General features: G+C 34.1%; 2 protein-coding genes across 3 annotated transcripts in view; one reads left to right on the plus strand and one right to left on the minus strand.

The window, feature by feature from the left end:
• Positions 1-1,484: 1,484 nt before the first annotated feature.
• Positions 1,485-7,071, plus strand: LOC117172632 (EPM2A-interacting protein 1-like). 2 transcript variants are annotated; one of them, XM_033360737.1, is made up of 3 exons: positions 1,485-1,686; positions 1,804-2,359; positions 4,255-7,071. In XM_033360737.1, the coding sequence occupies exons 2-3, from the start codon at positions 1,813-1,815 to the stop codon at positions 5,640-5,642; spliced, it is 1,935 nt and encodes a 644-aa protein (XP_033216628.1). In that variant the 5' UTR covers positions 1,485-1,686; positions 1,804-1,812; the 3' UTR covers positions 5,643-7,071. The 2 variants fall into 2 exon arrangements, with proteins under 2 accessions (XP_033216628.1, XP_033216627.1); XM_033360736.1 differs by having other exon boundaries at positions 1,486-2,359.
• LOC117172631 (myotubularin-related protein 6) overlaps positions 6,868-13,009 on the minus strand; it is a 12,637-nt gene continuing 6,495 nt past the window's right edge. The window contains exons 6-9 of the mRNA XM_033360735.1: positions 10,037-10,171; positions 9,831-9,963; positions 8,728-9,731; positions 6,868-7,044 (exon numbers count right to left, since the gene is read on the minus strand). Coding sequence (XP_033216626.1) covers positions 6,898-7,044; positions 8,728-9,731; positions 9,831-9,963; positions 10,037-10,171 — 1,419 coding nt within the window. The 3' untranslated portion in view covers positions 6,868-6,897. The remainder of the gene's footprint in view (positions 7,045-8,727; positions 9,732-9,830; positions 9,964-10,036; positions 10,172-13,009) is intronic.

A 13,009-nucleotide genomic window follows, 5' to 3' on the forward strand; every position in this document is an offset into this window, starting at 1 on the left:
AGAATTTCTCTGAGCTTCTTTGACCCAAAGAATTTTTAGTATATACTCAAAGATTCTTTTCGGTAGGGATGCTATAAAATATCATAACGGACGTCCCAGGACTCTTTTTTGAGGGATAATAACAAAAAAATGTATTGTGCTAAATAGAAATTTTATGCATATGCATTATTTTGAGGTTAAGTCGTTTTTCATCTCTGCCTTTCCGATAATCTGGAAATTATTTATGAAATAAACTTTTTTGATTGGCTGCAAACAAGGTTAGTTCCGAGAGATTAGTTACTATGTGTATTTGTAATTCCAAAGTTTTCGGCCAAAACTATTGTACACTTTAGAAGTAACGCTCAGGTGAATTGTAACACACATAACCTCGAAATATACACGCACGTTGTTAGCAATATCAAAAATTTTTTGATCAAAAAACACAAAAAAAGTGTGCTGGGACGTCCGTTCGCATGTTCGCCATCATTTCCCAGATTTTGAAGGCAAAATATTTCTTATCCTCGGAAAAAAGCCGGGGAATCTAACACTGAAAAAATCGATACTATTTCCTAAGCGCTATGCAAATTAATCACATTTTGCTAAATCAAAACTTTTTTGAATTAACCTACAAAAAAGTGTGTGGGGACGTCCGTTAGCATGTTCGCTATCATTTCCCAAATTTTTAAGACAAAATATTTATTATTCTATAAAAAAAGCCGGGGGAACCTAAAACTGGTAAAATCGACAATTTTCTAAGTATTACATGCTCTTAATAAATAATACGCACTAAGAAAGGTGGCTCTGGTCCTAAATTTTTATAATTATGAAAAAGTTTTCTTTGTAAGTATTTTTTACTCTGTTTATAATTAATAAAATTTAGAAGCAGGCTCATCTTTCTTAGTACTTATTATTTATTATCCCAAATTTACAACTTGATGTGCGGTAAGGTAGGAATCTAGTGATGTGACCCACTCGTCACATAGCCTTAAGGTTCGTTTACACCTCTGTTAGAAAAACTCTCTTCCTCTCTAAAATATAATATCTGTAGCATTTAGAGAATGCGATAAACTTTGCTATTTTGCATGTAGAGTGAGAGACAGAGTTTTTCCAATAGAGAACCACCGATCGTCATCAAAACGCGGGTATTCGTTCCATGGCCCCATCACCGGAATTTCTGGAGCGTGGTTGGGTGCAAATTACAGAATTGCAAAATGCAGAGATCCTTAGCAATTGTCCTTAGGGAGAGTTGCAGTTGAGACACGTTTCCCCCTCCAATAGTCGTCGCTGTATCGGAACTTTGATATTTTGATGGGGCGCGAAAAGTTTGAACAGTTTTACTTTTTAATAATTCTTTTGTTTATGAAAATTTTAAAGTATATGTGTTTCAAAGTGAATATTATTTTTCCCTAACCTTAATAACTAACCTTCCCAATAATTTATAAGGTTCTTGTTTGAGTGTTGTCTGTATTCTGTATTAAATCCTCTTAAAAATAAAATTGTGATTTGAAAATAGCGCCAACTCATGCCAATCAAAATTCATAAAAGTTTAACTAGTTCCGGTACAGCGGCGCTAATCAGATTTGGAGTATTCCGTGATCCGTGTCTCAAAACTCTCCATTGAGGATCTCTAGCAAAATGCATTAGAATTTGTAATGAACTCCATTGGTGATTGGACTCCTTTCCACTGCTCTGTATTGTGTTTTATTGGTATATTATTCTACTTTTTTGCATTTATATATCGGAATGTTGTGATTTTATCAGTATATGCTTTATAAGCTGTTCATGGTACGCGCGTAACATTTTCGAAAATTGCTTAAAAATTAGAAAAAGAAGATGCCAAAACGCAAATCGTCCGAAAGTGATACTCAACCACGAAAAAGTAGAAGTGACAAGAAAACGAGAAAATCAGGAGTCGAAACCGAAAAATCCGGGAATTCGATGAAAAAACTGTTAGTAGAAGATCCAAATCAGTTTTCAGACTTGTGGGAGTTGAGCTACTTCGTTGTTCGAAATGATGGGGGAGCCGTGTGCCTCGTTTGTAGAAAGGTTCTGCCGTCAATCATAAAATCTGATATTGAGCAACATTATTTGGAATTACACAAAGAGCAGTTTAGTGATTGCTCTTGCGAAGATAAAATTGAGATATTGAAAAAATTGAAGAATTCTAACTGCCTTCTTCCTTTATTGGTGAATTCACCAGGTCGACAAAAGCCTCCTAAAACAGTTCAAACGGTTCAAACTGAACTTGCAGAGAAAGAAATCACTTCAGTGGAACGACGAATGTCTGCTTCTTATGCAATTGCTCTCAGAATAGCACAAGAAGGAAGACCCTTTACCCATGGATATGCCATTCAAGAAAGTTCCATCGAATATGCTAGATGTAAGTTGAATAAATATTTATTCGAAACAAATATGTTTCTAGTAAAAGTGCATGTTGATGATTTGAGACAGCTCAAATCGTATTAAAAAGACCAGAACGCCCACACTGAGCTATGGGACAATTGCAAACAGTTACAAAACTGATCTTCTTGCCCCGCACGTTGGTTGCTGAAATTAATTCGCGCGGACGCATTCAAGTTCATTAAATCGCCTAATCATTTTTTGCCATATTCGGACGAGTGGCAGATTTGAAGACTAAATTCGTATGAATTTCCCCTGGTGGGGAAAAACAAACCAAAAATATCTTTCCCATGATAGTGATACGAATTCTACTCACATAAATTGTGGAAATTGGGTTTTATATATGTTTTTTATTTGTTTGTCTCGGCATTATACGAATAAATTTATACAAATAGCTATATCCTTACGAAAAAAACACAAAACCCACTGAAGACGCTCCAACTTACGTCGATTAACTGAATGCGTGTGTCAGTCCTAACCAGTCGGGCCTCTGCTATTTCGCACTTTCAGGGCTCTACTTTATAAACGAAATAGAATAAATCTGAAATTTTTATAGAATCTCTGTATTTTGCCCTTCTATTGTGTCTCAGTCTAGGCGTCACACTAAAATATGTTACAGGTTGAATACTATGCCCTACTGCAAATACCTATGTAGGTGCCTGTAAAGATCACTAATAGGATTCTATATAAGGATCCTATAAGTGACCTATATCGGTCAGTATAGGTGCCACTTATAGGAAATGAAACAGCTTTCTGCATAAGATCCTTTATAGAACCCTAAATGATTCTATGGAAATCGCAGTCAAAAATAACTACTGCGCAGCTGTATCTGCTGTGGGAAACTACTGCGCAACACTTCCGGTTCATCATCTGTCCTATGTAGGTCACTAATAGGATTCTATATATTGTCCTATGCAGGAAACTGTTTCATTTCCTATAGGTGGCTCCTATTCTGATCTATATAGGATCCCTTATAGGTTACTTATAGTATCCTTATATAGAATCCTATTAGTGACCTGTATAGGTATTTGCACTAGGGTGGGACTTGGGATAGGCCTTACGTGCATAAGATGCGATTTTTCATTTTACTTATCCCAACTTCGAAATGGTCAGTCCTTTTCTAATTGCACCAAATTTTAGATAACACTAATAAATCTACAGCCCCGATTTGAAAAAAAAATCATCAGCAAATCACTTTATTCGAATATACCCGGTAACAAGCGTTGGATTCAGAAAAAAATGCAACAAAGAAATCTATGTAAATTTGTGAATTTAAATAATTTCAACTCGAGAGAGGCAAGAGTTGAATTGGTGAGAATTAAAATTTTAGAATTTACATTCCGTGTGAAGGAATTAAAACAACTTATTACATATATTTTGTGAACTCATTAGAAGGAATTAAATAAAATCAAAATATGACCGCTTCTGAGGAATAAAAAATATCTCTGTGAGGTGCGTTACCGGTACAATTAGAAGGTATTATTATTATTATTATTATTATTATTACACCATTTCCCTTTCGGGGTAGGCGTGACTCAATCGGTAGGGGAAAGGAGTAGTGTGTGGAAGGGATAGAGATTTTAAATATATTGAAAACTCGTTCTCTTTGGGAGAATAGAAAACTGTGTGGCAGTCGCTATGGATATAGAAGTGAATAAGTTTAGGAGGTATCTTATTCTTATTGTGGCATTTTAGGCAGATGGAAATATCGCGCATTCAAAATAATAGAATAATCTTCACTTTTTGCGCTGAAATCTGAAAATATTAATTTTTCTCTATTCTACGCTTATTACCGGGAAGTACCTTAAGACACAATTTCTGTCAAAACGCCCATTTATAATATGTTTTACTTGAAAAATGTGTCTTTCATTACAGCGCTAGGCGATAAAGAGATGATGAAGGACTACGAGTCATTGGCCCTCTCAAAAACCACAGTGTCCAGAAGAATTTCCGAACTAGACCTTAATATCGAGCGGAAGATAAAGTCCCAATTAGAAAACTGTCAATATTTCTCTCTCTGTTTGTGTGAGGATATCCGAAAGAATCATCTGATGATCTTCGCTCGCATTACGCAAAGCGATTTCACCACCAACGAAGAACTGCTCCACTTAACTTCTATGCAGCATTTTCTCAAAGATGATAGCATTGTAGACTTTTTAGAACAGACCATAAATAAATTTGGTAACTTTCTAAAGTGTTCGGGCTTGTCGATGAGCAGAAGAAAATTTGGAATCAGTTTTGAGAACCTTCTGCAAAACTGTGGTATCACCTGTCCGAAATATCCATTCAAGGTCGAAATCGAAACCCTGATTGGAAAAGCGTTTGAAAATAACCAAACTATCAAGCGTATCGAACAGATTATAAACTTAATTATGGAAATGAAGGAGCCGAGTGGACATTTGAAAGCGTTTGCAAAAGAAACTAAAATGGTTTACCGACAATTGGCGGTGCACTCGAAGCTGCTGTGGTTGTTCCAGGATAATTATTTTGAAAAAATCTTCACATCACAAGAGGACATCATCCGTTATATTAAAATCAATGATGAACCTGGCAGCGCTCACTGCCGAGAGTTCTTTGAGGACTCGCACTTCCTGAGTGAACTCGCTCTACTAGCGGATTTGACGACTATGAGTGAAAAATTGAATCGAAATCTTCAGCAACCGGACCAATGCATAGCTGATTTGATCAACAATATTCGAGGGTTTCGAAACAAGCTTCAAATATTGACAAAGCAAATAGAGAAAAATGAATTTGATGAGTTACCCTGCTGTGATCAGTTGGCAAAGATGTGTTCGGTGAACTTATCTGAGTTCACACCAATCATCCAAGGCATGATTGAAGAACTCAATAATCACTTTAGGATTTTTTTCGAGATGGATGCTGACATTAAGTTGTTTGAGAATCCACTATCGGTGAGGATTGAATACCAACGGCCAGAATTACAATTCGAGCTGTGTTATCTGCAGGCAGACGCAGTTCTGATTGGAAGAAGATTACGGGGGATTGAGTTTTTCAAAATGTTGAACCAGGAACACTATCCTAAATTAAAGGACTTTGGGCTGAGAATCTTCTCCATGTTTGGATCTTCGAAAATCTACGAAACTGCGCATTGCATCATTAGAAGTATCGCATCTGTTTATTCTTCAAAGACGACTGACGGATATAGTGAGATTGTACGTGTGGGAACCTCAACAACTCCGTTAGATATACTTGAGTTGGTCAGAAACCGAAAGAGTCTGGTAAAGCTTCAAAACAAAGTGTAAAAACTTAAGTTTTTATGTTCTTTTACATATTTTTGTTAGTATAGAAATAATTTTAAATGTAGATTAATTATTCATATTTCAACACTTTATTTTTACTTTGAAAGTGAATTTTAATTTACAATCGAAAGTTATTCTAATACCAAATCGTGATTGGAACTAAAGATTTTGCGTTAAAAGCAGAAATTAAAGAAATTTGAACTTAAGAAACTAAAAGCGTCCAAATTGTTGAGAGCACAAATTATGAAATAGCATACTTAAAATTGTTTAATAAAATGCAGGACTAATTATGTTTTACTTTCTAAAATTTTTAATCTGGATTCAAAATATACCAAATTTAGTTTTCATAGTATTCGTTGCAATGCAAAATTGTATTATACTTTAAATAAATTTAAATTCGAATACTGAACTTATTTATCAAGAATACCTCCTTTTAATCATGTTAATTTTTCAAATTAGAAATTTTTAATGAAAAAAAAGTTTTTGAATAAAGAATACAAAACATGAAAATAAACTTAATAATGTGTTTGTTTCAATCTAGTAATGTTCGAGTACAATCTCAATTTAGTATCTTCATTGTTTTACTGCTTGTTTAATCCCATTTTTTGCAACTGAAAGACGGTTATATTTAAAATTTGTTGGAATTTACGGAATATACCATTTTTATATGAAAGAATTTTTATTTGACATGTATTTCTTTTGTTCGAACCTTCTTTCGCCGTTATTTTTTTTCTAAACATGTCACGAATTATTTCGCGTAATTGTAATTAAAAAAAAAGTCATTAAAAACAAATTTTTTTTACTATATTGGTACATGTAACATAGAAATATTATAAAACATATAAATAAAATCAAGTTTAAGGTGGGCTTAATGACATGTGATCAGAAGAATGTTTTTCTTCTCATAAAATTAAAAATGTGAGTTTTTCACGAATACGTGAGATGAAGAAAACACAAGAGTAAAATTAATTCTCGGAAAAAGTTTAGGAGAAATAGGTTTAAATCACAGTCTACTAAAAATAAACATCTCGTGATCATAATGATTTTCTTCTTCCTTATTTTATTTAGCTTAAAATATCGATATTTTCTATTACCGCGAATCTCTCGTTCGTAAATCACAATAAATATTTATTTTTTGTACATACAAACGTGATGTTAATTGCTATATTACAATAAAATGTACCATTGTCGATACGACAACGTATTTGTTTAAATTTAAATTGGAAAATAGTATTTACAAGAGAAACTAAGTTAAGTTTCAAGTCCTAGTAGGCGACGAAATCGATGGGTTTCTAGAGCAAATTTTGCATGTGGGCACTGCCTTTTTTGTCACATGACCAACGAGTGCTTTGTGGACTCCCATACACCTTGTGCAGAAAACATTTCCACAAGACCAGCAGTGGTACTGAAAAGAAATAAACAATTTAAATTATATCTTTGATGTTTTTTTTTTTAATTCCCAAGAGACGCTTCACTTGGTTTCTATTGGTTTCTGTTTTGATTAACGAACAAGACAAAACTGTCCCCAGAATAACTGTAATCAGAATTACAAATAGTATGCCTAATCCGAAAAATAATTAGTGGGAATCCAATCAGAAACCAGTTAAAGCTCTGTATGGAATTTCATATTATTCAATATTCACAGTCATGGAAAATTCTAAAACAGATGCCAGCATAATTTATAATTGACCAATTTCTCCTATTTGTTAGTCTAAAAGAATCAAACAGATACTTCTAAAAATGATATATGTATTATTATCGATCTATTGGACAGTTTATGAATGGCTTTTCAAGTTAAGGGAAACTGGAAGTAATTTCACTTCATTTATTGTGTATTATAATGTTGGAACTCCTATTGACATTTAAAATATTCTTGGGTTAGTTTTCCCGCAAAATTAGCGTCCTCATTGCATATGCCTCATTAAAAAAAAAAGAAAAAAAAACAGGATTGTAATTCCAAGTGCAGAACGGTGCTTTCACTCGGAAAATTATTTTACGTTAAACCTATTGTATTACACTCGAACTTGGATTTACTTAGACCAAGGGCGAATCCAGAAACTGAATATGGTGGGGGCGATTCGAAATGTAAAGAAGGGGCTACTTGGTAATATCTGCGTGCATGGATTATGTTTGCTGATACTATATGCAATTCAAGAACCTTTGGCGCGGGTGATCGCCCCACCGTGGATCCACGTTTGACTTAGTCCGAATTTAATAATTCCGAAAAGTGTTGCCGCCGGTTTTTGGATTGAGATTGGTGCCCCACGGCAGCGAGAGAAGATGTTCACCGAGAAGCGTGAAATACCAGCAGCATAGCGCCAAAGCGCAGAGCGCGAGTACCTACTCATGTATATCATGTAGTATTTCGTACTCCAACAGGAAACTGTTCAGACGGCCATGACTGTTTATGTTCGGAAGGTCTGAAAAAAGATTCAAGGCTAATTGCAGGCCCACCCCCAATTGCAAATTACATGAATTTATTACCACTTTGTGTAAAACATATAAGCTTTCAAATAAACATAGTCTCTTATGAACCTATCCTAGTAGAATCATATAATTTGGAGACTTCCATACTATGCTAGATTCGGTGCAGTGTCTAGAGAATAAACACGGGTATGTCACAATATACTTCATCATCCTAAGCGTTAAAGGGGGGGGGGGGGGGGGGGGGGGGGGGGCTAATGGAAAACATTGCATTATGACCTCAATTTGGTGGGAAATCAACCCATTGAATATTTTGAATGCCAACAGGGGTACCAAAATGATAAGACACAAAACTGAGTCAAATTACTTTCAATTTCCATTCAGTTGTCAAACATAACTATCATTTTGTCGTGTTAATAAGAAATTCAATAATCATATTTAATGAAATTAATATTAATAGCCAATTTTATTATAATGAGTAGTGTGATGTTTTTTTTGTTTGTTAAAATTTAACATAATTTTCTATTAGAAGGCGCAATATATATGTAATATTATCGAATTCACATGAAATATTTAATGTTCTCATCTTTTATTTTATTTTATAAGAATTTATTCACAACTAACTAACTAACCTCCTGATAATGAAAGGAATAAAAGAACAAACCTTTCTATTAAAGACATCAAAAGTGATTGAACAGGTACACTCGCTTATATTCCGTGAAGATTTCCAGTCCAAAGCAACAGCTTTCATTTCATCCTCGATTTGATTTGTCTTGAGAATCTCATTGAATGTGTCCTCGTCTCCTTCCACATTTATAATCTTCTCAGAGAGGAACTCTTTCATATTCGTATCGAATTTGACATTTTCGTCCTTTTTTTGAACAGCATTCATAGAGACTAACTGCCCCAGTGAATTCATCCTCTTGATGAGCAGCTTCACATGATCTTCCATCGAGGTCGTGTGATCATGTGTAGTAAGAAGGAGATCTTCAAGTGTTTCTCGGGGATGAACACCATTTTCAAATCTATAATAAAGTCCCCTCCAAAGTGTTATACTCTGCGGAGCGAGTTTAGGCTGCATAACAGCGTTCATCTCTTCTTTGGAAGCATTTCTGCCATAGAGCGGATTCGTGTATTCGTTTAAATGCTTTGTCAGGTAACCCCAAAGCGAGTAAGTCCTCTCAGTCAATCCGAATCGCTGACGATCCTTCTCACAGTTTCCTATGAAAGTTCCGTATTGGCAACTGTGGACGTGATCGTGAAGGGTTAGGAGAAACACCTCGTTAAATTGGAAAGCGTAGGGGAATTGCTGAAGAAGCTGGTAGGTCGCATCGATGAACTGCGTGAAGATTGGCGCCTGTTCTTTGCTATCGCCAACCACATAACCGTAACGATCGCTGAACTTATGTCCAAAGGAGAGCCAGTCCTTCTCTATTAAAATTTGAAAGCCTTGGATGGTTCTGTAAAATGGATCAAGAAGCAACGAAGCGAGAGAACAGACTTGCGCAGTTCGATCCCATCCGTCGCTACAATGGACCACGACGGTAATTCCATTTGAAACGGCTTGAGCGATGAACCAGGCAGTTTCCAAAATCGATTTGATGTGCTTCAACCATCCACAGCTTTCGAGTCCAGTCAAGAACGAACTCATGGAGGTGCTCTTTTGCACTGCAAAGAGAGAATAAAATCGGGAATATTGAATGACAGGCTACATAATGAGACAGGTTACAACATGGTATATATTTGAGTTTTAATATTTCTACTTACAGTCTATGAGTTTGCTCAGACTCGCTCTCATAACGTGAATGTTTTCAATTCCAAAAAATTTGAACTTGATGTTGTCGTAGAAGTTTTCGTTCTCGTATCCTTTTCCTGCAGCCCGGTTAGCCATTGCGTTTATCTAAAAGTTTAAACAAATAAATGTATGTATTTTCTTCTTTTTATTTATATTATTCAAAGAAGAAAATTCTTACCCGAGGTCGAGTATCGACAACATAAATATATTTTGCATTTCGATTCGTGCAAAGTACGTTGTACAACATTTGCTCGTCTTCTGGGCAGCGGGCGTTGAACCCAGAGAGCGGTTGGCTACAGCGACATATGGCGGCCTAAAAAAAGCTACGATCTCAGAAAAAATAAACTAATTTGGGCAGGATTGTGACGAATTAACATATTAAAATTTGCCCGAATTCTGCTTTCTGATTGGCCGAAACAAATTGAGCCAACGTGAATCGAATGCGTATCAATGCGCCATAATTCGTAGACAAGGTCATTTTGAAAAAAAAAAATAAATATTGCATGCCTCGAGATTCGAACCGGCGCACAGTAGAACAATAAGCACATTTTTTGGACAAAAATCGACTGAAATTGCAATTCTTAACGGATTTTGATTTTTTTCAGAATTGACCGTAAGGCTTCCAGGTATAACCCTTAACTGTGCAGTTTTTATTTTGTCTTCCTCGAAATTAGTTATTTAAAAACGAACTAACTACTTTTCGTTGCTAAACTTTTCCATGATACCATTTCTTCTAAAACTTTGAAATTCATTAAAAAAGGGTCCTAAATCAATGCAAGAACAAACTACAAATAAATTATTAGTGGGTTAGAGTAACAATAATTTTTAAAATAATTTTATGAACAAATTAATTAACAAAAGTAATTTTTCGTGATTTGCAATGATTAGCTAATTTTGACCCATAGCTTTTGTATCAAGTATCTCAGATAATGATCAGCGCTTACAATAAGTTAAGAATAACTAATGATTGCCAATTATGTAAACAAGTTTTATAAACAAACGAAAAAAAATCCTGGCTGTCATGTATCAGATCACTATAAAAAATATGACAGCAAGGATTATTTTTTAAGTTATTTCGCATTGATTACGAAAAAATTAAAACTATTCATGAAAAAACGTGTCAAAATGTATATTTGTTTATGAAAATCGTTTAAATAATTATTTTCTGTCAATATTAAAAAGATAGCATAGATTCTTTTTCAAGATGTTTCGAGTGGATTCTGCAACAAATCAAGCCTATATCAATGGAAAAATGATCAAATTTCGCATTTGTTTATAGAAATTGTTTAAATAATTAAAATTTTTGGTCAATATGAAAAATATGATAGCAAAGAGTCTTAGAAAAAACATTTTAAATTGATTCCGTAAAAAATCCAGCCTTTTTATAAAAAAATGGTGAAACTGTGCATTTGTTTATAAAAATTATTTAAATAATTAACATTTTTTGGTCACTATAAAAAATATGACAGCAAGTAGTCTTAGTCAAAATATTCCCAGTTGATTCCGCAAAAAAAATCAAGCCATTTCATCATAAAATGGTCAAAATGTGCATTTGTTTAGAAAAATTGTTTACATAATTAACATTTTTTGGTCACTATGAAAAACATGATAGCAAGGAGTCTTAGGCCAAACATTTTAAGTTGATTACGCAAAAAAATTAAGCCTTTTCATAAAAAAATTGTCAAATAGTACATTTGTTTATAGAAATTGTTTAAATAATTGGCAATAATTAGCTATTCTTAACTTATTGTAAGCACACATAATTATCTTAGATACTTTATACAAAAGCTATAAGTCAAAATTAGCTAATCATTGCAAATCACGAAAAAATGACTTTTGTTAATTAATTTGTTTATACCATTGTTAAAAATGTGTGTGCTACTCTAAGCCATTAATAAATTATTTGTAGTTAGTTTAACATTGATTTATGACCATTTTTAATGAATTTCAAAATCTTAGAAGAAATGGTATCATGGAAAAGTTTAGCAATAAAGTTGTTGACTCATTAAAATATATTTACAACGAATTTTATATGCCCATCACGTTGGCTATACCTTAAAATTTTGATTGAATAGGCCATTTAATAGAAATCGCGCTTCACACTTTTTAAAATTTTACGGGAAGATATGGGATTCTGATTGTTCTAGCGTCGGAAGTAAACATCATTTTGATTGGCGCAGTTGACGGGGGAATTAATATGGCCGCTAGTGGTTGTAGGAAACATAACCTATTGTATTGTTTATTATTTGGAACGTTGTTTAAAAGTATAAATAATAACCCAAAAGCTGCTAAAAACACTCACAGAAATAGGATATACCGGAATATCCCATTTATCTCCCAGGTGGTCCCAAGGACATCCCAGGGATAACCCCAGGATATCCAGGGTAACCCTGGAACGTTTAGGGGATACTCAAATGTCTCAAGTGGGATATAGAAAATTAATTTATATCCTACCTGGGACATTTTAATGTTCCGTAAACGTCCCAGGGTTAGCCTGGATATCCTGGGGTTATCCCTGGGATATCCTTAGGACAACCTGGGAGATAAAAGGGATCAAATGGGATATCCCTGTATATCCTACTGCTGTGAGGTAATGCTTAGAATTTCACTAAAACTGGGATTTGTTATATGTGGCAGAGCGAATGAGACAAAAGTCGATATGTGGATGGTTACAAATTTTCAGCGGTTTGCAGGATGTGACGTTTCAAGGTCACAGAGTTGTTAGAATAGGGGTTGAGATACTTTTAAAAAAATGTTTTTGTTCTCATCAGTGAAATATGAAAAAACAAATTTTAAATGTACTTATTTTCTGAATAATTTTATGCAGTATTAAAAAAATATATTATCTAAAATTAATGCAACAACCCCATTAGTTTATGTTTACTGGGATATTTAGTTATTTATATAGTTTTCTGAATGTGTTCATTAAAATAAATAAATGTAAATATGGACAAATAAAAAGAGTTTCATTCAAATAAAAAATGCAAGCTTTTACAGTTGAACATTTGTTTAGTAAATGTAATTAAAACATCCACTATATAGAATTCAAATTTGCACCCTTTAGTCTCGTGACCGTCCACGCCGTGGCGTAGATCGGCTTGAAAATGTATACACATGTAGATTAATAAATAATGCAAACTAGCATTTACTC

The sequence above is a fragment of the Belonocnema kinseyi genome, chromosome 5 (assembly GCF_010883055.1).
Source record: "Belonocnema kinseyi isolate 2016_QV_RU_SX_M_011 chromosome 5, B_treatae_v1, whole genome shotgun sequence".
NCBI classification, from domain to species: Eukaryota; Metazoa; Arthropoda; class Insecta; order Hymenoptera; family Cynipidae; genus Belonocnema; species Belonocnema kinseyi.

Excerpts from the sequence above, each read along its gene's own strand:
- LOC117172632 (XM_033360737.1), top strand. The coding sequence starts at position 1,813 with ATGCCAAAACGCAAATCGTCCGAAAGTGATACTCAACCACGAAAAAGT. Across the intron at positions 2,360-4,254 it reads TTCCATCGAATATGCTAGAT|CGCTAGGCGATAAAGAGATG; the intron begins GTAAGTTGAATA and ends CTTTCATTACAG.